Here is a 25,255-nt window from a genome sequence, read left to right on the forward strand (position 1 = left end):
TTATCGCACGTTAACAAGTGAAAACCTCTGAGCATCAGTTTTCTTATTACAATGAGAGAATCCCCATTCTTATGTAAAATATTTTAAAACTCATATATGGCCAAGTACAAAACCCCCACCTCTTTCTTTGGAATAATTTGCCTTCAATTCCTCAGTTTTATAATGATTACTCTTTAGTAGATTTTATTTGTAAAGCATCAGAAGAAGTACTAGCAATGCATAAATTATGTATGTATAAAAATTATGCCTGTACTTCCCCATATTTGTTATAGAGGCTGATGGTTCAAACTACTTGCTATCACAAGCGAGACTGCTGTAATGACCCCTGGCTGTAGGGGATACGTTCTTACAGAAAGATGTCCATCGCTGCGGCAGCTCTGAACTGTACCATGGGTGCTCTCAGGACTTTGGCAAGGGAGTAGCGGGGGGCAGGCAGAAAAATTCTGTACGTAGCCTTGCCTGAGGCAAGTTCGGAAAAGAAACCAGCGGGCCACCAGTAGACCTTTCCTACAGTTTGTATGCTGGATTTTTGATCAGCCAGTTAATGCCCAGCGTAATTTGCTGCATGAATGTACCAATTTTCTTTGGCTATACTGATAATCAACATACAGAAGTAACTCAAACGTCCCCCTTAAAGAAAACAGAAGAAAGAAGCTCTACATAACTCTGCTTGTGAAAAGACAATTGAAAACCCTGCTCTGAGCCTCCTTCTAACCTAAATTATTCTATGATGATTCCTTGAGTAACTTGACATTTGAACTGATTAAAAACTGATAAAAAAAAAAGAAAAAGACCTCAACAATTATCCACTTCACAAAAATCAAAGCTTTTGAAAACAATTCTGAATATTTGCAAGATTTGTCAAGTCCAGACTTCAAATCATTGTTAGAGGCACACCACTAGGTACAAGAGCTCATTTCTAAAAGAGAGTTTCTTTTTTAGGTAGCACCTAAAAACTTCTACCAAAGACATTTTAAAATTGGCTTAAACCAAAATACCGTAACTTTTGCATGAGGGAAGTATTTGACCAGAGCACTAAAAAGAAACTGCATTATGATCAGTAAATCCATCTTGTGAAATTATTTCGGTTTTAGAAATCAAAACCCTCATGGATGTGTAATTAAATGCTTTTAAAAATCTCCCTGTCTCCCTCTGTCAAAAGCATTTCAAATCCTTCAAGTCAAAGCATCGCAGATGGCTTTAGAAAAAGAGTTGCATATACTGCTTTGTGGAGAGAGTCTGATTTTCTCTGTTACCGAGGAAGAATAACTAACACCAGTTAAACACTCGATAAGAGAGACTTAGTCATTGTTTAACAGCACACAACCGCGCCCTATCCATTTTAGGAGAGCAATCTTAACTTAACTAATGTCAACAGTATCCAGCTCTTCTACAATGCATCAAGGGATTTGCAAACAATTTGCAGAAGAGAAATGGGGAACTGAGCCACAGGTAAACAAAGTGAACTGTTCACTGTCACTCTGCAGATCAACCCCCTTCTTCCCATACAACTTTACAAGATAAAGCACCATAACTTCCCCTAAAAATCTATCTTTTTAACTACGTAACTGTCTGCATTACAACTTCTTTGCTCAATACAATATTTCTATGAACATCCAAGACCACGCACAGATAGAGCAAGTAGTTTTCTGTGAAAGAAAATTAAAAAAATTAAAAAAAGGACTGCCACGTGACACCTAGAAGCGTTTATTTTATGCAACAAACTTAAATATGATCATGTGTACATAAAAGTGTACACTGTATCTATGCTGAACAATGCCAGGAAACATAATATTGATGCAACAATCGTCTAAAATAAACATTAAAAAAATGAGCCTGGACAGGAAGACAAAATGCAAAACAGACTTACTTCCAATCAGCACAATGCTTAAAATTGAGAGCAATCCTAAACATTTCCAACTTTCCTTACAAAGCTGCCAAAGTCCAACTATTTTTAAAAATTGATTTTTTTTTTTCTTTACATCAATAATAAAAATCTGGTGACAAACATTATAAAATCAAATGCTGGACTGTCTTTACTCCTTTAAAATTTAGAATATTCCAACAGAACCGCAGGAGTAAAAACACTTAAAAGTGATATATGTTTTTATAAAACAAACATCAATATGTACATTTATTGCAAATTATATTAAACTAAAATGGAGGGAAAATTAAAAAATGAAATGTCTACTTGCGAATTAATAATAATTTTAAGTGATTACTTTCCCACTCTGATAAAAATCAGAAAGCAACATTTATAAAATTGCCACCACATGACTTTTCATAGCAGGGAACTGAAATCTGTACATCTTATTTTTGCAGAAAAGTAGGCAGGCAGAAAGAATTATACATAAAACAGTCTCCAAAAGTAAAGCAAAAAAATTTTTTTGTGGTTTTTTTTTTTTCCTCTAGTCTTGTTTAAAATCCATTCAGTAGACTTCTACTTTTTCTGTGAAACATGGGAATACCTGGCTCTAGGATCATGAATTTTCAATGTCAGTGTAAGGACCTCCTCTGACTTTCTTTAAAAAAAAAAAAAAAATGCAGCATGAAAATTAATGGTGTAAATACACTTTTAAACTCCAGAATGCAGGAACTGGAACCAAGTGTTAAGCAATTTGCTTAATTATTGACTTTTCATAAAAAAAGTCTCTGGGGAAATAAGTACAGATGCTTTTAGCCTCTTTCTCGAGAGTTTCTGCTTTACATTTCCATTGAGAAGGATTAATTTCATGTGAAAGGGAAGCATAGTTTTCCTTCTGGTTTCAGAGCTGAAAGCTGTGTGTTTTGAAGTAATTTCAGTTCCTGTACAGGAAATTTCTGAATCCTAGTTTTTGCAGAAGCTTGGAGCATGCCTTTATTTGGCCTTCATTTCCTCCCTTTTCGAGCGAGTTTTCTTTTTACCTTTTTGGGGGGAGAAAAGGAAATAGAAGTTAATCGTAAGGACATGGAAATTACAATTGATTCTGAATGAAAATCCTACCTATATCATTTACATTTTAGCTTTTACACTCTTTATACTGTGATTCTTCTAAGTCCATCTTGTATCTTCTCAACAATTGCATAATTAATTGAATAGAACTGAATTTCCTTATTGTATTGCACAACTTCCTGATAAACTTGGAAATACACAAGTTGAATAATAGTAATTCCATAACTAAGTCATGTTTTTTCAGCATAAACAGAAATACATTTATCCATAGCTTTCACTGGAATCAGAGAATAAGAATGGTGACTTGTTCTAATTAACTGTATTTAATTACCCAGGTTTATAAAAATAACCTGTCTTACTTAAGAACAAGCACTACTTCAAATGTTTTTCAAATATTTACAGTAACATGTACATCTCTACTTGAAAGCAAAAAACCCTATCAGACACAGCTATTTTTACATACATTTTTCTAGAAGACAGAAAAATTTCTTTGATTCCCTATTGTATAAGCTACAATAAAAACACACAATTGTCCTATATAAGATGCCTGCTACACCTTAAGGAAGCCTCCCTCTGCTATCTCTGTATCCTCAGTATCTTCCTGGCTGCTCCCACAGGCCTTAAAAAGATCCATTGTATTTTGGGAATATTCTGGACTTGAGTCTATCTCCAACAGTGAATCTCCATCACTTCCAAGCACCTGGCTTCTGAAAAATGTTAACAATGTTTTGGTATTTCTTCCAAGAAACACTGAGGTATTACACATTTCAAAGAAGCTATCTGATACAGGTGGCTTATTTAAGGCATGGATAGTGCAGTTTGTTATGAAGACTTAAAGAAATGTGATGTATAAAACAAGCATTGCAAGGCAGTACACAAATACTACTCTCTTGAAAGACTGAACAATTTACTAGTACATGAACCTTGCTGGGAGAGGAAAAGGTAATTCTTTTTGATCAAGGTTCTCTGCAAGATCTTCAATTTACAAAATCTCTAGAAAGAAACCATTCCAATGATTCTTTCTTCCTTTAGATTAAATTGTGATTTCTTCCAACACACTGGTTTGCTGACCTTATCTTATTGCTCTACAACTTTGGACACTTTTGCATTAAAATTATTATTGTATCAGATTCAGCTAAACACACTTCTCAGTGTTTATGCGCATTTGGGGTTTGCTTATATTGGAAATCAAATCACCACATTTAAACATTGGAGTATAGAAAAATAAATTATCATCCAAGAGCTGTTTTGTAGTTTACACAGTTCCAAATTCTGCTTTTGATTTACTTAAAATATATATTAAAAATTTGTTAATATTAACAGTAAACAAGCACAGACCCAAAATATCAACAAAGAATTACAGTTAGAATTACAACTTGTTCTGTTCATTAAAGATGGTCAATTTTCAAGCCTTTGTTATCAATGAACTGAAGCAGAGCAGAGCACCTGAATTCCCATGTACCTGGCATTACTGAATGCGTTTGAAATACCCTCAACTCTTAGTTCTTTTATATAGCAATGCTAGTAAGGGGAATCAGGATGCAAGAGACAAAAATATAATTTGGTGAAAACAGGTTAGATGATCCTGTTCTGACCAAAAAAATTCAGTTCTCCAATTCCAGCTGCGCTGGTACTTAAATTGCCCTTTAACATACGCTAGATCTGTTATAATTGCAATTCCAGGGTCTATCTTGAGACAGGAAAGGCCCACCCCACCCAGGCACGTTTTATTTATTTATTTATTTTTACCTTTGTAGATCAATTTGCCTCTGTGCTGCTGCTGGCTTTTTTGCTGTGTCTTGCTGTTTTGGTGCTTTGGCGTTACCTGCCTCTAAACTCCCTGGACTTTCTTGACTGACTGCTGCCCTTTTCCTTCCCCTGACAGGTGGCTTATTTGTTTCCTCATTTTTTGCAGTGGTACCCTGAGGTTCAGGTTTGGGTGGACGCCCTCTCCTGGTTTTTGCTGCGAGTGATGGTCCTGTTTCATCTACATTTTTTTCTTCCGGTTTTTGATGAATATTCTCAGTTCCAGATGCTGTTGCTGTTCTTTTTTTCCCACGTTCAGTGCTGTTTCCTTGTGTAGCCTGATCAGAATTAATCTCCTAGAAAATAAAAGTCATGAATGTGAAGGGAAAAAAAAGATTCCCAACAGCAAACTCAAATTGTTACCTCCCTCCGACAGAAACATGAGTTCATAAAATGGAAAGTAAGTGTTCTTATAAAAACACATCACATGGGCTTAGACCTAGTAAAAAGTTTTACTAAATGGGATTTCAGATATTAACCTTGCAAAAAGATTTTCTACTCTGCGTGTGATGTTAACATCTGCACCCAATGTATCTTTTAGTTGCTTGAAAGTGAGATTACAGTAAGACTAATAATCTCAGCTCCTCTCATGATGGTTCATCTGGACAAGCTCCTTTTACTGCCTCTTTGCCACCGACAGGAGAGAACTGAGGAGCAAGAGTAATGATTCCAGTACAGTACATGACATTTACTTCAATATATGCAAATTTTGAGACCAACCTTCAGTAAAAGTGCAGATTACTAAAACCCCAAATACCAGTAAAAGGAAAAAAACAAGGCTTGCAGGGAATAAAAGGGAGTAAGACCTAGTCACAAATGAAACTTGCAGTCTTTGTTAATTCTTTGTCACATCTGAATAGGTATGGCCTACATGCATGTTTTTCTCATTATGCTGAACAAGTTAATGGAAGTGATTAAATTTCATGAAGCAGTGTCTGTATATGTGAAACAGAAAGGGTGGTGGCAATGTAGGTCTCTACACAGAAAAGTATTCATATGGAAACAAAGAGGAAGCAACTGGAGGCTAGACCTTCATTTGAACACTGGCTTCCGAAACAGCCAGGAGGAGGGGCAGAGAAAAGGGTACTGAAGAAGTATGGCTGGGATGACTTAGCAATTTCAAACACACCAATTAAGGCCACTCACTACTATTGTAAGTGCTGTGTCTGAACCAAGGACTTTTTTGTTAAATATTCTACCATTATTTCTTAAATGTTTAAATAAGTCAGGCAGTCTCTGTAATCTTTATGACTGTTCTAGCAGCTTCATAGCAGACATTTACAACTTCTATTCATAAGAACTTTACAGATAACCACTCTGAAAATGTCAACTAAAGTCAGGTTTCAAGAACCTAGATAGCATTTTTGAAGATTTATTTCATAAATGCTTTGCCTAACTTCTCTAACTTTTCAGAAGAACCCTATTTTGGGGAAAAAGAAGAAAAAAAGGAACCATACTTTGAAATTTAGGAGATTTTTTCTTCTTCATTAGCTCACAGATGTGAATATCATGTGGATGTTACTTTAAAAGATTAAGAAAAACTAACTTTTCTATGTGATGATACAAATCCAAAACACCTGCTTATTACTCTGATTTAATCTAATCAAAACCGACTGAGTAGATATATAACTTCTTAAAATGCGTACAGCATGAACAATCTATGTATCCCTACATTATTACAGAAGTCTATTTTGATTTTAGAATCACAGAATCATCTAGGTTAGAAGTGACCTCTGGAAATCATCTGGTCAAACCTTCTGTTGAAAGCAGGGCCTCAGGGTTTATCCAAGGCCCTTGACAAGCCAAGTTGTGAACAGCAAAATTCCACCACTTTTCTGGGCAACCTATTCCAGTGTTTAATTTTCCTCACAATGTAGGGTGGTGGGTTTTTTTGGTGGTTTTTTTTTTTTTTTCCTTATATCCAGATGGAATTTCCCTTGAAGCAACTTCTGCCTGTAGCCTTTTGTCCTGTCACCATGCAGCCTTGAGAAGAGAGTACTTCCATCTTCTCCATTGAAAGACTGATTAGATCCCCCCAAGGCTTCTCTCCCCTAGGCTGAACAAGCCCAACACTTTCAACCTTTCTTCATACAACAACTTCTCCAAGCCTTTATCATCTTGGTGGCCTTCTGCAAAGCGCTCTCCAGTTTTTCAATATCTGTGTTGAACTGGGGAGGGCACAGTATTCCGGACACAGTATTCCAGGTGTGGCCTAATGAATGCCAAATAGGGGGGAATAATCACACCCCTCAGTCTGCTGGCTGTACTCTCGATGATGCAGCCCAGGACGCAGCCTGCCCTCACTGCTGCCAAGGGATGCTGCCAACTCATGCTCCACTGGCTGTCCACTGGAATGGTCCCCCAGGTCCTTCTCAGCCAACCTACATCCCAGCCAGGCAGATCCCAGTGTGTTGTACTGCTGCTTGAGTTTAATCTATCCTAGGTGCAGAACTTTTACCTTTGTTAAGAACATTTACCTTTGTTAAACTGCATGCAACTGTATGTTTTATAAGTTAAAAAATCATTATGATTTAGTCATGATCATCTCTCTCTAATGGAAGGGGGGAAAAGCATTAAAAATCCTCAAAGTACAAATAATATTTTAGTTGTGACACAATCCAAAAGATAGATGTTTATTTCATGCTAGAGGACCACTTGAAATTTTCCTGGCAATATCTTCAGTTAAAGCTACAGGTATCAACCTTCACTCTGAATCACAGTCGCACTGTTATTTATACTGGAAAACACAGAATAAAGGTGGGAATCTTTTGGAATTTCAGAAAAAAGAAGGAAGTCCCTTCTGATTTGCCTGTGCTATTTTTGAGCACATGAACTCTATTAATTACTCTGGATAAAATAAATAGTAGTTTTGAAAATATGGGGTTTTCTATTGGGCTAGGAAAGTGATACAACTACATGAAATGAAATCGGACATTACCAGTTCCTCAGAGACCACCTGCAGTGATGTGTACTGAATAAACCCCCGATGCCAAGCTTATTATAGAGATACAGTCCATAAAATCCCCAGACATACCTTGTTTTTCACAGGTTCTGTCTTTGCTGGTGTGACTGAAATAATCCTCACGGGATTTTCATCATTTTCACTGACCCCAGTTTCTGATATATCCGAACTTTGTTCCCTGGTAGCATAATTGAAGGCAAAATAAACCCAAAATATCCAGAACAAAAGAAGAAAAATGCTTGCAATTATTAAAAAAAAAAAAAAAAAATCAAGGCAGGCAGGCTAAATTAGTTAAAAACTAGTCAAATTTGCCTGAGTCCACACTTACATTTTCCTTCCCAGAACTGGGAAAGGTCTGAAAGGGATTGGCTAGTCACTGAACCAAATCCCTTATCACAGACACAATGCCATATAATTCTTTTTGCAAATTTAAGACCAATGCTCTAAACAAGGCTGTTCTTTTTCCAGACAGAAAAAGCCGATACTGGCAAAGGTAGTGAAGAAAAATAGAGACCAGCAATGCTCAGACTTCATGTTAATTTACACAAACATACAATAGTTTTAAAAACACAATAGTAAAAAAAAAATAAAATAAAAAAAAAAATCAAGATTATTACAGCATATATCATGCAAACTTATACAACGAATTCTGAACGGAGTTATACTTGCCTTTGGCCTTATGCAACTGGAGTTGACTTTCTCTACTTTCTTTAACCCTTTATCTTAGCCAGTTAATCAATTCCAAAACAAATTAAACACTCTTAAAATTTGAAAGTGTAAACTGTTTCTCCAGATTTACGATAAATTTTAAAACTCTGAATCCACATAAAAATAACACTTAGTAGCAGAAAGAGTGAATATTACAATCATATGTTGAAGAGATCCTGGTCCTCTTCAGTAAGCTCTTTTTAATTGTTCTTAATCTTAAATAGGTCAGAATATTTCATCTACATCAAAAATGTTTCTTGTTACCAATCAGGTTTAATCCTAATTTATACATCAAAAAATACGTGAGTTGCAAAATCTGTTTAGTATTAATTATGGCTGGTCTCTTCAATTAATATATATTCTGATGTAAAAATATTATTAATATTAACCACCAAAATTTCAGACAGTATAGTGTCTCTTCTGTTGTATTATATGTAGTTTCAGGCAGGCCACACCTAAACACTGTACTGAATTTTTGTCTACTAAAAGACACCCAAAACAAAAAGCAAAGATAGTGATTTTACCTATAGAGAACCATGACATTTTTAAAAAATGGACAAAATAAAGACACTCTTCAAACACACAGGCACACACACCAAATCATCTCCTGTCCTAAAACATGGAAGCACAGTGGAGAACATGAAGTAAACAGTTGATGAAAGAAATTTCAAACTCCTGTACCTTGATCTGTTTCCTGCAGAAGAGCTCAGCTCAGAGTTCACACTGATATTGCTTCCAGTCTCTGATCCTGTAGTTCTAATATACGGTCTCCTTCCAGTTGCAGATAATGGTTTGTTTACTGTACCTAATACACCAGTCGGTTTTGGCTAGAAGAAAATGTTTAAATCTTAAAAAAATGGGAACTTCAGATACATATTTAATTTTTTAAATATTTTCTGGAGTATTTTAAAATACTTTTTCTGGATTAACAGTCTCAATCACAATGCCATCAGTTTAGAGCTACAGACTTCATCTTTACTTAAAAACCGCTGTCTATCCTACTTTTATTTCTTATAATTTAACAGCACTTCATCAAACTGCCTTGCTCTCTCTCATGCTTTGAAGGGATAGCAGCTGGAGAAGTCTCAACAAAAGCCAGAATGTTAGGTAATATTAGAAGGAAATAATATTAATCTAATATTACATTAGAATCAGTTGAGAGCTTCTGGGTAAGGATGAAGGGGAAAGCAAATAAAGCGGATGTTGTTGTGGGAGTCTACTATCGACCACCCAGCCAGGACAACAACACTGATGAATTATTCTACAAGGAATTAAGGGATATCTCTAGATGAACTGTCCTCGTCCTTTTGGGTGATTTTCACTTCCCAGACATCAACTGGGAATATCATACAGCAGAGACAAACAGGTCCAGGAAATTTCTGAAGCATGTTGAAGATAACTTCTTGGTGCAGGTACTAAGGGAGCCAACTAGGAAAGGTGTCCTCCTAGATTTGTTGTTTGTAAACAGAGAGGGACTTGTGGGCAAAGTGGTGATTGGTGGCTGTCTTGGTCACAGTGACCATGAAGTAGCTGAGTTTCAAATTGTTGGCGATAGGAGAAAAACTGCCAGCAAAACTTTGACCTTGGATATGGGGAGAGAAGACTTCGGGCTGCTGAAGGAGCTACTTAGTAAGGTCCCCTGGGAACCTGCTTTTGAAGGTATTGGGGTCCAGGAATGCTGGTCACTTTTTAAGAGCCATCTCTTAAAAGCACAGGACCAGGCAATTCCAAAATGTCAGAAGTCAAGCAAGTGAGGCAGAAGGCTAGCTTGGCTGAGCAGTGATCTTCTTTTAGAACTTAGGCAGAAAAGGAAAGTGTACGGACTTTGGAAGCAAGGACAGGCAACAGGGGAGGACTACAGAGACGCTGTTACCACTGCAGGGAGAAAATTTGTGTGGCCAAAGCTTGATGAGAGTTCAAGCTGGCCAGAACTGTGAAGGACAACAAAAAGGGCTTTTTAAAATAAGTTAATAGCAAAAGGATGATCAGAGATAACATTGGGCCATTGCTTGACAAGGTTGGTCACCTCACAAATAGGGATACAGACAAAGCAGACACATTTAATGCCTCCCTCGCCTCTCTTCAACACCCATGATGGGCCCTGGGACCCCCAGAGCCCTGTGTTGGAAGACCATGACTGGGGGGATGATAAACTCCCAGCTGACCCTGAACTTGTTCAAGACTTGCTGCTCCAACTGGATGAGCATAAATCTATTGGGCCCAATAGGATTCATCCCAGGGTACCAAAAAGAGCTGGCCGATGTCACTGCGGGACCTCTCTCCATTATTTTTTCAATGGTTTTGGGAGTCTGGAGAGGTCCCAGTCAACTGGAAGCTGGCAAACGTTGTCCCAGTTTTCAAGAAGGGTAAGAAGTCAAACCATAGTAATTACAAGCCTGTCAGTCTCACTTCAGTGACTGGTAAAATTATGGAGAAAGTTATTCAGAGTTATTGAAAAACACTTGAGAGACAATGCAGTTATGGGTCATAGCCAGCACGGGTTCACAAGGGGAAAGTCCTGCTTAACCAACCTAATTTCTTTTTACAACAAGGTCACCTATCTAGTTGACCAAGGGAAGCCAGTAGATGTGGTGGTTTTAGATTTTAGCAAAGCTTTTGATATTGTCTCCCACAGTATCCTTCTGGATAAACTGTCCAGCACACAGCTAGACAAGTCCATAATATGTTAGGGGAGCAATTGGCTGATGGGTCGGGCTTGCAGGGTTATAGCAAACAGGGTTACATCAGGCTGGCAGCCAGTCACCAGTGAAGTTCCCCAAGGCTCCGTTTTAGGACCAGTGCTCTTTAATGTCTTCATAAATGATCTAGACACAGGAGTTGAATATACATTAACTAAATGTTGATGATACTAAACTAGGAGCAACTGTGGACTCCCTCGAGGGTAGAGAGGCCTTACAGAGAGAGATCCGGATAGATGAGAGAGCTGGACAATCACCAACCGTATTAAATTTAACAAGAGCAAGTGCCTGATTCTCCACCTGGGGTGGGGTAATCCTGGTTATACATACAAACTGGGGGATGAGAGGCTGGAGAGCAGTCCCACCGAAAGAGATCTGGGGGTTTGGTTTGATGGCAAGTTGAATATGAGTCAACAGTGTGCCCTGGTAGCCAAAAGGGCCAACTGTGTCCTGGGGTGCCTCAAGCACAGCACAGCTAGCTGGTCGAGGGAGGCAACTGTCGCACTCTACACACTACACTGGTGCAGCCCCACCTCAAGTACTGTGTGCAGTTTTGGGCGCCTCAATATAAGAAGGACATCAAACTATTAGTGTGTCCAAAGGAGGGCAACCAAGATGGTGTAAGGCCTCAACGGCAAGACTTATGAGGAGCAGCTGAAGTCACTTGGTTTGTTCAGCTTGGAGAAGAGAAGGCTGAAGGGCGACCTCATCACAGCGTCTACAACTTCCTCACGGGGGGCAGCGGAGGGGGAGGTGCTGATCTCCTCTCTCTGGTGACCAGCAATAGGACACGAGGAAATGTTATGAAGCTGCGTCAGGGGAAGTTCAGACTGGACATTAGGAAAAGGTTCTTAACTGAGAGGGTGGTCGCTCACTGGAACAGGCTCCCCAGGGAAGCGGTCATGGCACCAAGCCTGTCAGAGTTCAAGAAGCGTCTGGATAACGCTCTTAGTCATATGGTTTCATTTTAGGTAGTCCTATGAGGAGCAGGGAGTTGGACTTGATGACCCTTATGAGTCCCTTCCAATTTGAGATATTCTATGATTCTAACATCCTATATTTGCAAAGCAAAGCACCTCTGGGAAAGGCTTTCCAAGATGTAATGCAGAATTAGGTTCACTACAACAGTAAGAAATGCGTACACTTTTATTATACAGAAAGCCAGTGTAAAAATATTTAACACCATCTATCTATTCTGGGGTTCTCCGATACAGTGATGGTATTTTAGATCTTGCTATGGCTGTGTCTGCTGACCAATTTGGTCAGGCTGGGTAGGCAGCAGGAAGGTTTTTATTTTGTCTCTGGAGAGGAGTCAAGGAAGTTTTCATAACTGGCATGTCACATTCTTCATGTAATTTTACATTTCCTCAGAGACAAGTTAATTTATTAAGACATTCCCACAAGAAAAAATAATTCCCGTGTGTGGAAGTTATGAGGGAGCAGGAAGGAGAGAGATACCACAGATGCCGGAAAACATTTGGCTAGCAAAAAAAAAAGCAACAATCCCTGTAGAAACGGCCTGTTACTGAGCACATGTTCAATAGCTGCACCATCCTAGTGCTAATACCGCACAACATTTACTTAAACATATTATTCTTATAATATTTTATTTGCTCAATTTACTGAGTATTTTATAAAAAGTAGGAAGCATTTGGCACAGCTATTAGGAGAGAAAAAAACGTTTAAGAGAGAAAAGAAAGTGCTTCTGCACAACCAGCAGGTTGCAGATTTCTGGCACCTACTGCCATATGAGGTTGTGAAGGCAGAGCATCAGGAGGTTCAAAACCAGAGCAGATAAATTTGGGAACAAGTCCATAAGCAGATATCAAAACCAACAGGCACAGATGCAGAGTCTAGCATCCCATTATAAAAATTAGGAATGCTGGGGGAGTAAGAAGGGGCATATACTGCGGAAAGTGGCTAGACTTGCTTGTTCTCCCTAATCATGTTGTATTGGTCCCTCTGGAAAAACAATACCAGGCCAAAAAGGACCATTGGTCTGAGTCAGTGGGGTATCCTTACACATCTGTGTTTCCTGAAATGGAAGTAGACAGAAAAGAAGCACGTGTTTGTGTATTGTATTACAGCAGCATGGAATAAATGCTTGTTTTCCCAGAACACTGAAAATACCCTCAATAATACTAGCTTAGTATGGGACATCCACCCCCCACCCCCCCCAACTCTGTTTTAACAGCATGCAGGAGAGAAGCCTGCCTTATACCAGTAAGATTTTTTTAGTTAAGACACAGCTTTAGTCTACATTGCTGAATGCCTTAAAAGATAAATGTAGTAAGTTTACACAGCCAACTAAACTTGCTTCAAATGCTTCATTCATTATATTTGAATGTTGTCAAAGGTGAAACAATTACAGCAGTAGACAGATACCGTCTTCTGAGGATATTTAAAGCACCAGTCTGGTACTGGCTGCTGCTAAAGAAGGTGGTCTTCTGTCTGCCGCCTCCCTTCCTAACATAACTCCAGCCCAGCCTACTGAGTAGCATCCAGGCTGGTGTCACTGGGTGAACATGAAGCAAGGAGAGGCAGGATTCTGCCAAGTGAGCAAACCTCACCCACATGAACTGCTCTGATAGCGGAAACTTTTTGTATAAATGAAAAAATCAGTGTGAGAAGAAGCAATTTTAAATGATATGGCTATTTACGGAGTGATCATTTGTCTCTACTCTTACAATGACCAATTACCACAAAGTTCTGCTTTAACTGAAGACTTTAGAAACTAATGCAGTAACAGTTCATGGAACGCAGAGCATGAAAATTAATAAATGTACATGAATTTTATAAAACCATGATTTATACTGTTCTCAGGATTTTTATATTTTACGGGTCAGCCAGCATTCTTTCACTAAGCTCAAGGAAAAAAAAAAAAAAAAAAAAAAAAAAAAAAAAACCAAAAAAAAAACCAAAAAAAAAAACCTGCTCATTTTTTGAGTTAGACTAAAAAGCGTTCCAATGTAATTTAACCAGAACCTAGGAAGGACAGTTTCAGAATCCCAAGAAAGGACAGCTGATGGTAAAAGTTATCAAAATAGGTTCTGGTTTTTATGTTTGGTTTATTTTTTTTTTTGTTGTGCATCCCCACCCCTGCCAAAAGAGTTGGTCTTTTCTCTCCCCTGTAAAGGCATCAGCCAAATTATGTCTGAAATAAAATGAGATGTTCAAAAGGGTGTAGACATTTGCAGTTGAATTTAACAGCATTAACAGCTATATTAAAAATATTAAGATTGAAAATTTAAGACCTCCAATGCTAGTGGTATCACAATTCAGTATCTGCATCATAACTTTATGCCACGCTTATTTAAATAATGGAAAAACCTGTAGTTATGTGAAAAACTGTTAATCAAGAACCCTCAGTGCACAGGTAACAATCTTGGTGTTGTGTACTCACCAGGTAGTATGTTAAAGGCATTAATTATGCCATCAAATAAAAGAATCACAAATTATTGCACACAAACTCTTAATACAATTTTTAAACTACAGCAGTCTGGGACATTTTAAAAAAAATCATGAGTAATATTCAAAGAATTGTAACTTGTCAAAATACAGTACCTTTCCTGTCAAAAGAAGAACCCTTGTCTCTTCTGAAATGTAATTCCTGTCATTGCAGAAATCCTGTATAAAAAAAATAAAATAAAAATCAGTTTGTATTTGATCTCTCAATCTTGCTGTTGTTTTTTTATATATACACGATTGACTTCTCAAATTAGATGCTACTATCAAGTGCTACAGATATTTCACACTATGCCACTTGCTGACAAATGAATCAATCTAATAAAGATAGGTCAAACTAGTATTTTGGAGGAGATTTGTAGCAAGCATTACTGAATGATAGTATGCCATACCTGAAGTTGGGATTAACATTTTTTCTTCTTGAATGCCACAAATCATTTGAACTGAAGCAAAACTTCCCTCCCTATTTTTTCACTTGCATCTTTTTAATGGGAAGTCCAGAGAGAGGAAAAGAGGTGCTGTTTTCTCTAAACAAGTTGAAAGTTGCTACCTTTGTCACTCTGAGTACAGTTTACACAGACCAAAACACTACATCTGAATGCAGGTAGCTATCACAGACACCAGCTCCCTGTTACTATGGCATCTGCCATTTCACAATTAAATAAGCAAACTAAATTTTGCTTAAACAGACTCTGGAAAGGCTGTTAATTAACAGTCTAAGATACTGAAAAATGTGAAGTGTATTCTTCAGTACAACTAAAACATCAGGTCTGGTCCAGAGAATTACTTTGGTTCCACTTATACTTTTTAGAAGTATGCCTCTTAAAGAACAGTAGTGCTGTCGCTGACAGTAGAGCTATACTCATCTATTACTGGGCAATAAGAGGACCAACTTGTATAGCAAGCAAAATAGCCAGACAGCTACTGACAGATATAAATGTACTACGGAAAACATAAGAAGTGTTCCCTTTTTCTTTTTAGTCTGCTTTGCATTTTAATTCAGATACACAGTCAGAATATACATATATTCTCATATATTCAGATGCACTTTAGCCTGGAGAAAAGGAGACTCAGGGGAGACCTTATTGCTCTCTACAACTACCTGAAAGGAGGTTGTAGAGAGATGGGGATCAGTCTCTCCTCCCAGGTAACTAGTGACAGGACGAGAGGAAATGGCCTCAAGTTGCGCCAGGGGAGTTTTAGACTGGTTATTAGGAAATTTTACTTCACTGAAAGGGTTATCAAGCCTTGGAACAGGCTGCCCAGGGAAGTGGTTGAGTCACCATCCCTGGAGGTATTTAAAGGACATTTGGATGAGGTGCTTAGGGACATGGTGTAGTGGTGGACTTGGTAGTGTTAGGTTTATGGTTGGACCCGATGATCTTAAAGGTCTTTTCCAACCTATACGATTCTGTGACTTGTAAAACACTTTAATGAAATTATCTAGCAATACATGCTAACATATCAATATTTATTCTAATTAGCTCTCACCTGGTTACAAACGTTTCTGACACACGTGCATATGACAGAATAGCATACAGCTGATGTTAAAAAATTTAATTGCTGAGGATAAAATATATGCATTTTCCCACTCATGATATTATGTTACGGAGATAACCAGCTCTCAGTTATAAAAATCAAAGTATTTTCCCTTATTACTTTGGAAATTAAATTAACAAATTTACCTTTTCAGGTTGTGTAAAAAATTTGGTTGGCAATACAGGGTCCTTCGGTGAATCTGCATTGCACAAAGCACTTTTGCTGTTGATTACACATAGTGCTACATCACATACTGTATAAAGTTTCTGAAGAAAAAAAGAAAAGTATGCTTTAGGAATTATTTACTGTTTTTACGGTGTACAGAGAACGTAGTTCTTTAAAAAGTTTCATCTAGGTGTTAAAATAACCACCACACTAAGGACATATTTTGCAATTACATCATTAACCATATAGTTGGCTCTTCAAACACATACAGAAGTCTCCATTTTTCATATGATACTATTTAACAAAAACTAGTAATACTTTACATGCCTATGCTGTACAATAGACGCTCTTGCTCAATCAAATTACCATAAATGGTTTCTCATCTCTGCTAGAAACTAACAGGTTCAACAGTAGCTGTATAATATTGTATTTCCTCCCCCAACAGCAGAAGATACTTATGTCAAGAAACTAGGCAGTAGGAGTTAAAATAAGGCAGGCAGGCAGTAACAGGAATATTTAACAAATTTTGTTTATTAACTTCATTAGGTATTGTGTGCTGGATAAGGTCAGCAAGGTTCTGAAAGAATGAGATTGGCAACATACAGACAATGCTCACGATTAACGCTCTCTCTAAAAGACCATAAAAATGTCTGAGCTAGTGCTTTCAGATTTCCTGCAAATCCTGTTCATCAACTACTTGTGAAACCCTCGTCCCATCACCCAACACTTATCTGAATTGCATTTCTTACTTCATTTGCCTTTGGCTCATCAGGAGACTGAGCATCTCGGGTAAGCTTGATGTTTTCTGCCATCTTTTTCATGAAGGCATGGCTGTTGTTCTCATTCTTTGTCATTAGAACTTCAAGCATGAACCACAGGCACCTAAAAAGCCATAAAACCACAAGCAATTACATTCCAGCTTTTATACTGCAGCTCCCACATATAGCAATGTCTTAAAAATTTTTTGTCAGCTGTACGAGCTTTTTCTTAAGAAACCACAATCAATTTGAAGATATCATAAACAGATAACATCATCTGAAGGTATAAATAGAGTCTAGACCTTTAACACACAGAGTCTTAATTGTACTCTTCAGAATAAATCTGCCAAATTAGTGTGCTTCTCTATTGTATCTGTAAACACTGCCCAATCAATCAACTTTTTTATCTCCCAGATATGAATAGAAGCAAGAATTCATCATCTAGATGAAATTCTGTTATCACTACCTTGGGCTATGTCTATGTTCCTATCAACAATGTACCATGACCACACTCAAAACAGGCTTAAACAAATCATACTGCTGCTAGATAGTTACCCACACTATGTGGTTTCCTACTGGAATTCAGATAGGAGAGGAGATCCAAAACTGAGCAGGTCAGATTCTTGCTGATGCTCCATATGGGAGGAAAATAAATCCTTACAGATAGACATAATGGAATTAGCTTTCCCAGTTTTCTTTCTTTAGATCTAGTTTATTCATAGGGAGAACCCGTTATATTTTGACTAAAAGTTTGTTTTAAGAATTTTTCAATTATGATATAAAGCACAACTGGTCCGTCCACACTATCATTTGCTATCAAGCTTCAGAGCTGCACGTGGCTAGAGGGTCAACAACAGTCATAATATGGTAAAACAATACTTAGTTGGGAAAGACATATGGGTGGGTCTGAGAAATGCAGAGTTTGCCAGTAGCTAATTTAATTCTGAAGCTCTGGAAGAGAGATTACCTTGTAGAAAGAGGCTAATAAAAAAGTAGAAAAACAGGATGACTGAACATTAGAATTCCGCGTCCACAAAAGCCCCAATCTTCTTAACTGATACAAATTGAAGATTGTAACACAAGAGATGAAGGAACATTTCTCGCAAAAACTCAAAACAAAAGAGGGTTGTGCTCCATCAAAACAGTTAAATAGTTATCTGGTGTTCAAATAAAATAAGACATCTATATTCTGACTTGCATCCAAGAACTACAAAGGCTATAAGTAAATAAATGTGTTAGATACCTTTACATCCATCTATTCACTATTCTCAGGAACTTAAATGGGACAAATACAGGACCAATAACATACCACACTGACCCAGCTTCTCCAAAACCCTGTGTCATCCAAAGATTACTATTGAGGACAAATTTTACGCTGGTAATTCCAGTTAACATGTCAACTTCAATAGCTTGATTTCCTCACTAAGTCAACAAATTAAATAAATCATTATCAACCCTGAACAAGACCTTTCCAGAACAACAGTGGGATTTCATGTAGAAAAACATGACCTAGAAGAACACAGTCACATGAAGTAACTTCATTCTCTGTATCCATTTCAGTATTTTTGGAATATGCATTTGGAAGAAAAAGACACTGTCTCAAGATAAAAAAGAAACCCAAACACATCTCTGTAGGACAAGCTTAAAAAACTTCGTAAGAATAACTATCACGGATTATGGTTAAGGAACTTGTTAAGCATGTATTTACTTTACATGACTGTATTTAGGCCATGTAAAACCAAGACAAACAAGGGAGACAACTACAAAACACACTGCCAGTCTGCTTTTCCAAGTTTGCAAGCATCTATGTTAACACTTTAAAGTGAACAGTATGACTCTCAGAACTCTTGAAAGAAACACTGTATTACATTCTATGAGAAAAATGTTTTGCATTTATCTTAGGAGACTCTTCAGAGAAGTATTCCTGCCAAAATTCCTGTACAGAGTATTTCTTTGTCTGGAGCAGTCCTCTCTGGCTAGTTCAGCCAGCCTGTGACAAACATGAGGGAGGAAATTTGACAACAAAGGAGTGTTGGGTGTCCAACAAGGGGTGTCCAAAAAAGCTCTGTGCACTAGAAAGCACTTCTCAGAGAAAGTATTAACTCAACAACCGTGAATCAGAACTTGTTCCATGCATTTTGGATAAAGTACACGCTGGAGAGTGCTTTCAGATGTTGCCAGGAACAGGGAGTCCTGGGACAAAACATAGACTTGATGATTAGGTAAGAAATCTTCACTGACTTCAGGTTCTGACCAGGTGTGAGTCAAGTAACTCAGAAATCAGAACAAATTAAGTTTTTCATTTAAAGAAAGAATCAGACTTGGACTCTCACAGGTGAAGGTGCAAAAAGAATTAAGATTTAAACTGGTCTATTCGTGCCAAGAATGAACTGCTTTTCTGATGATGTGTATTGTACTATGTGGTTATACATGCCTTTGTAATACCAAAAAAACATAGCTCACAGTTCCACCAAAAATAAATACAAGAAAAAAACAAAACAACAAAACCAAGGGTGGGGCGGGGCGGACACACGCAACGACACGGACGGACACACGCTTTAACAATTTTTTAAAAGTGTTAAAATTTAACTATTTTAAAAAATTCATTACAAGACACAAAGGAATACAAAAGTTATGCTTAAGGTATGAAAGATTATTCGAGGCATACAAGAAGGTCTCAAACTGGAAACAGTACAGAACAAGCTTCTGTATGACAGGCTTGTGTACAATAATCTGTGCTGAATACATTAAGAGGCAATAAGCTTGCACTGCAGACGTACAGTGCAAATGATAAGTCAGCAGCAAACTTAGCATGAATTCTAGTGGGTTTGCATAGGAAAAAAGAAAAAAAAAAGTTTCCAGTGAAGCAGGACTCTGACCACGCATCAGTGGCATTACATTTTCAAGTCTTAGAGAAGCTCTGTATTTTATAAGTTCCAAAATATTTGAACTGACATTACTTGGCATCTCTTAAGTGTGTTGGGAAATTATACAGATATTCCTAGGCACAAATACAAGAATCTAAAACCTTTACTTCACTTTAAAAGAAGCCTAGACAACTCACTAATTTGGTACACTTTGGTGTGACCTACAGGCTACCATTTGGGCTTTCAGAATATACTGCTAAGCAGTTGTTGATGCCTTCTTCCCTTGGTGAAAGTGTTACACATTTCCAAAACTACTGTTTTGCAAAATAAAACGAGTTCCTCTGTTTTTCCCAAGCACAGAAAAATTCTCAGCATAACAATTCTAGAATCACTTGACACTTACTCTTTGACATCACGAAGCTGATCAACATCCTGAGGTTTTGTGAAATCTGGATCATGTGCCAGTAAGTGAATCATATATGGTACCACATATTCAGGCAGCAAGGATAGCAATTTTTCTACAGTAACAAAAAATCATAAATAACCTCGGTATTACACACACATATGCATCACAAGAAACACTTTTTCAAAGTATTAATTTTCAATTATGGAATGTAAAATTTCAACTTGCATTTTCTTCCTGCAAATTTTAATTTTAATGAAGCATTGAAAATAAATGAACAAGTTTTACTACTACAAAACTACTTGGTCTTACTTCAGGAAGAAGGTCGTAAAGCCTAAAATATCAGAAAACAGAATTTTATTTTTTGACCAAAACAACTACCACAATAACAGCATTGTATTTTACATGTATAATTCTCAGCAATGTACTGAGAAGTATTTTATGGTTTATGCTAATGTTAAACTAAGTAAATTTAGATTTGAATGTGTCCAATATAAAGATGATGAAACAAATTAAACTTATCCAGTGTTGCTTTACAAAAGCAATTTGCTTAAGTTTTAATGATTACACCTTCCAGTTTAGTATTTGACTGTTGTATTCTTAACAATTTTACTGAAATACTAACCGTTAGCCATAGGATTCTGCTTAATATATTCTCTTCGTATACTGATGTTTTTGAGCAAGCACTGTCTGGCATGTGCTCTTCTCTCTTTCACAGGGTCTTTGGCACACAAAGCAAAGATTGCCATATATTCCAACGGGAGCAGTAATTTCACAAGTGCCTTATGCAGTTTCTGGGCAAATATCTGCCTCACTTGGTAGCACTCATCCTATAACAACATAAAACATAAGAGTGCAACCATAAAAATTTTGGTCTTAAAAAAAAAGCAGTCAAGGTGGAATTATGAGACATTTTAAAAATATCAACAGGTGCAGCACAATAAAAAGTTGACGTTTCAAGAACCCTTTAGAAGATGCAGTGAGGAATAGAAAATACTCAATGTAGCAGCAACAAAAGCTCAGATGTAAGCACTCTGAACTCAATTAATTAAGAATCACTTCAATTCAAATGCAGTTACTTACATTAATGACAAGTGCACAGAGCTGGAACTGTTCTGGGGTAATTATTTCATGGTAACAGGGTTCCTGTGCAAGCTTCATTATTGCACTACCAGCAGCTAATCGCAGTCGAGACATATCCGATTTACTATACAAACATGAGAGGAAAAAAAAAAACAAAAACACAACTCTCCACAACTATCCTTAAATTACTTGCATGTCATGATTTCTTCTTTTTACAAGATCAATGAGCAATTAAGGTTTTTCTCCGTCAGATCAGATCACATTCTATAGCTTCAGATCAAGCTAAATTAACCCAACCAAATTTGTGAAAATAAGGGGCTCTGCTTTCCCCACAAAAAACTTAATTCCAGTAAAATAGCTAAATGAGAAGAGTCAAGTTTCTTGTTTTCATATCACTATCTAAATGAAAGCAACAGTTTTGCCACAGATTTTCTCTTTCCTTCCTTCACCCTCAGAATGAAGATGAGGTGCCATCTTCAAAAGTTACCTCACTGTTGGAATGAAGAAGCTCCACCCAAGAGCTCACCCAACTCCTAAGTGTGTTAAATCTCATCACTCAATTATTTTCAAAGATACTACTGCAGGTCTTTTACTCTCTAGAATATCTTTTACTAAAGATATCTACAGGGTCCTGAATTAGATTATTAGTAAACTACAAGAAAGAGGGAGTACCAAGCATATTCTTATACTTGTATTCCACTCCTAAAATTAAAACTCCAATCAGATCCGTTTTCTATCATCCCATTAGCCAATGTTGTGCTTACCTTAAAATTCTAAAAAAAGCTCCAAAAGAATTAATATTCTTTTAAATTCTACAACAAAATTGATGGAAGCCTGAAAAGAACAAAATCTGACCTGATTCGCTTCTGTTCTGTCAAGTCTCCTTCACTGACGAGCATAGCTGATAATAACCGGAGTGTGGAATTTGCAGATTTCGACTGGTTGTTTTTCATACCCAACAGCCAGCGTACCAAAAGTTTAATTGCTTGCACCTATCAAACATGAACAAATAAACAATGAACTTACTTCCTAAAGCTGATAAGGCACTAAGACCTACTGCTGTCAAATTGAAATTTCCATAGACCCCTATTTATTAGAGCTGATACATTTTTTAAAGGAACAGAATGAAGCAGTAAATATTTACAGAGTGAAGAAGGAAGTAGCAGTCTTTGTGACATCAGGACATTTCAACTACGGTTCAGTGTCTTCTCACAAATGCATCTAGAGGATGCAGGAGACTTGCTACATGATTAAAAATAAGAGCAACTGGATAAACATTTCTAGAAACGGCCATAATTAGATTCACAGTAAATAGCCTATAAAGATGAATAAGTAAAATTCATCAAGGTCTCAATTTATTTCAAATCTCTTTACAGTCAGCAAAGTCAAATTACCTTTCTTGTAAAGAAAACTAAAACTTTTCAATCTCTTCATTTTCTCAACATTCAGCATAATTAATCAGTAAGTAAAGACACCAAAATGCACAGTTTCTACCTGTGTGTATAATCCACAAAAACTAGAACGCTGCATATTCTAAGGAGACCAATACAAAAGTACTCAAAGGGATTTATTCTAATATTCTCCATTGCACAACTTGGAAAAAGTAAATTTTTACTCTCAAATATACACATTATTCCTGACAGCAGATCATTCACCTTTGCTAGTACTTCTGGAGAAACTTCTTCATCTGGAGACCACAACTTTCCATTTTTCTCACCTGTTGACTACAGACATTCATGTAAGTTTAAGAACTGATTCAACCCACACAGAAAACGTAGAGGTTAAAATGGAAAAGAAGTCATGGACTAAGCTTTCTTTCACACAAAGACCTTTTATAATGCACTATCACTGTACTAGCCATTTATAGAGCATTCCTTTTTTGACCCATTTAACAAAAAAAGCTCTATTCCCCACAGAGTTAATAACAGGCAAACAGAATAGTAAGGAGTTACCAAAAAAAGAAAATCTTACCCTGTCATTCATTAGGAGATCTTTCACAATGAAATTTGCAACAACAGATTTCATTGGAGAAGCAAACTGGTCTGGAGCCAACATAGAAATATGACCCAATGAGACTAATGGAGTTATAAGTTGTTCTGGTACATCAGCATTCAAACTTCTACTAAGAGGCTGAAGAAGGAAGAAAAAAAAAAAAAAAAAAATTTCAAAATGCAACTACAGGTAAGTAAGCTAGTGTGCCTAAAAATCATTTATTTTACTGCTGGATTGCTGATGAGTTTCACAGTTTTTCCATAAGAATTAATAAAGTTAGCAAATCAAAGAATGTGATTTCCTAATTAACAGAGTAACCAAAAATCTCACATGAGATAAGGGCAAAACAAATTTTGTATTCTCTTCCTGTTTTAATGGTGAAACACATTCAAACCTGGGAGATATGGGAAAAACTCTGACTCAATTCCATTCAGGAGTTGTGAAAACCTGAATCCTAACTGCAAATGGCAGAAAATAATAGGTAATAGCAGGTAAAAAAACCTTGGAAACCACCAGGGACATTTTTATCAAGCAATCAGTATTTTCCTTCCAGGTAGCAGTCACCAGGATAATTCTGTGCTGCTGTATCACTGAGCACCCTCACGTTGTATCCTGGTATTAGCGAGGGAACGCGCACTCTGACAGAAGTCCAAGCAGAGATCAAACTCTGTAAGCTTAATTCAAAGCTTTTCACACTTCTGAATTATGCACAGGGTCAAAGACAGTCAAGATTAAGAACCGAAGATATTTTACAAGTGCAGATTAATAACGTTATTATTTAAGAGATTATAGTGAAAAGTAATAACCTCTCTGCTCTGCATAAGGTGACTTTTTGCTTTACAGCTTGTCTAAACAAGCAGTGAGCAGTAAGCTAATGTCTGAGCTTATAGTCAAGTAGTTATTCTTCACTAACGTCCTCAGTGAGAAAGTGCTGTATGTACAAAGACCTTAAAGCATGGTAATTTAATACAGTTTGAAAGTAGAGGATGTTATCTCTCATTTAGTATCTGCTAATGGGATTTAGTGTGGATCATTCCAGCATATTTAGGTTCTTTCCCCCTAACTTTCCTGTGTAGACAAAAAGGAGTACCTTATCTATCAGATATCAGAATATTACAAAATCATGACTGTAAGACACAAACATTAATAATTCACTATTGTAAAATTAATGACTTATCTCGACTACCATGCACCTGTAGGCTTCCCGACCTCATAAATTGTTATCTGTTAATAAACAGTATGAATTAAATTAATGGTAATTACTAGTGTCAATGAAAAAGAACAGAAACAAATCTTAAAAAGAAAAAAGCAAGACTTACCTCAAAGATCTGTGCAAGTTGCACTTCTTTATTTGAAAATATGGCATGTATACAGTGAACAGCTTGTTTTGCCTGATGAGGAGTGCCTCTTTTTGCTTTCTGATGCAAAATCGGAATTAGTGTTCTGTGAACATTAAACAAAATACTTCAAAATGCAATTTGCAATCTATAAAAAATAAAGCTCTTCACCTATACAGATCTATCCTCACAATCTTATAAATCAAGCATTCCTTTGAAGTCTGTTCAGGAAAGATCATAATCATAAAGTGAAAAGCAGGATGGAATTGTATTTAGTAATACTTGTTGAACATCTGACTGTACACAGTTAAGCAGAAAAAAGCCCACAGGGGAAAATCAAACATGAAAGGCAATAATGATCAAAATAAGGCTGTTTAGGAAGCCAAATATAAGGTGGGGGAACCTGACAGGTTCAGCTAGGGTAAACTCCTGGGCTTGTTATCCAAGCTTGGAAGTGACAGAGCTGAAGAAAATTTATGAAATAACCATTAAACATTACTGTGCTTATAGGCCTTTACTACTTCAACTTCGGTCTTTAA

General features: G+C 37.0%; 1 protein-coding gene across 2 annotated transcripts in view; it reads right to left on the reverse strand.

Annotated features, from left to right (window-relative positions):
* Nucleotides 1-1,691: 1,691 nt before the first annotated feature.
* PDS5A (PDS5 cohesin associated factor A) overlaps nt 1,692-25,255 on the reverse strand; it is an 86,674-nt gene continuing 63,110 nt past the window's right edge. The window contains exons 20-34 of one of the 2 annotated variants that reach the window (XM_075499964.1): nt 24,699-24,822; nt 23,359-23,517; nt 23,043-23,111; nt 22,243-22,379; nt 21,388-21,511; nt 20,930-21,134; nt 20,305-20,419; nt 17,026-17,158; nt 16,258-16,377; nt 14,672-14,734; nt 9,090-9,235; nt 7,773-7,878; nt 4,682-5,034; nt 3,489-3,639; nt 1,692-2,904 (exon numbers count right to left, since the gene is read on the reverse strand). In XM_075499964.1, coding sequence (XP_075356079.1) covers nt 2,869-2,904; nt 3,489-3,639; nt 4,682-5,034; nt 7,773-7,878; nt 9,090-9,235; nt 14,672-14,734; nt 16,258-16,377; nt 17,026-17,158; nt 20,305-20,419; nt 20,930-21,134; nt 21,388-21,511; nt 22,243-22,379; nt 23,043-23,111; nt 23,359-23,517; nt 24,699-24,822 — 2,041 coding nt within the window. In that variant the 3' untranslated portion in view covers nt 1,692-2,868. The remainder of the gene's footprint in view (nt 2,905-3,488; nt 3,640-4,681; nt 5,035-7,772; nt 7,879-9,089; nt 9,236-14,671; nt 14,735-16,257; nt 16,378-17,025; nt 17,159-20,304; nt 20,420-20,929; nt 21,135-21,387; nt 21,512-22,242; nt 22,380-23,042; nt 23,112-23,358; nt 23,518-24,698; nt 24,823-25,255) is intronic. The other variant, XM_075499965.1, reaches the window with a different exon arrangement.

This window comes from Mycteria americana, chromosome 4 (assembly GCF_035582795.1).
Source record: "Mycteria americana isolate JAX WOST 10 ecotype Jacksonville Zoo and Gardens chromosome 4, USCA_MyAme_1.0, whole genome shotgun sequence".
Lineage (NCBI taxonomy): Eukaryota > Metazoa > Chordata > Aves > Ciconiiformes > Ciconiidae > Mycteria > Mycteria americana.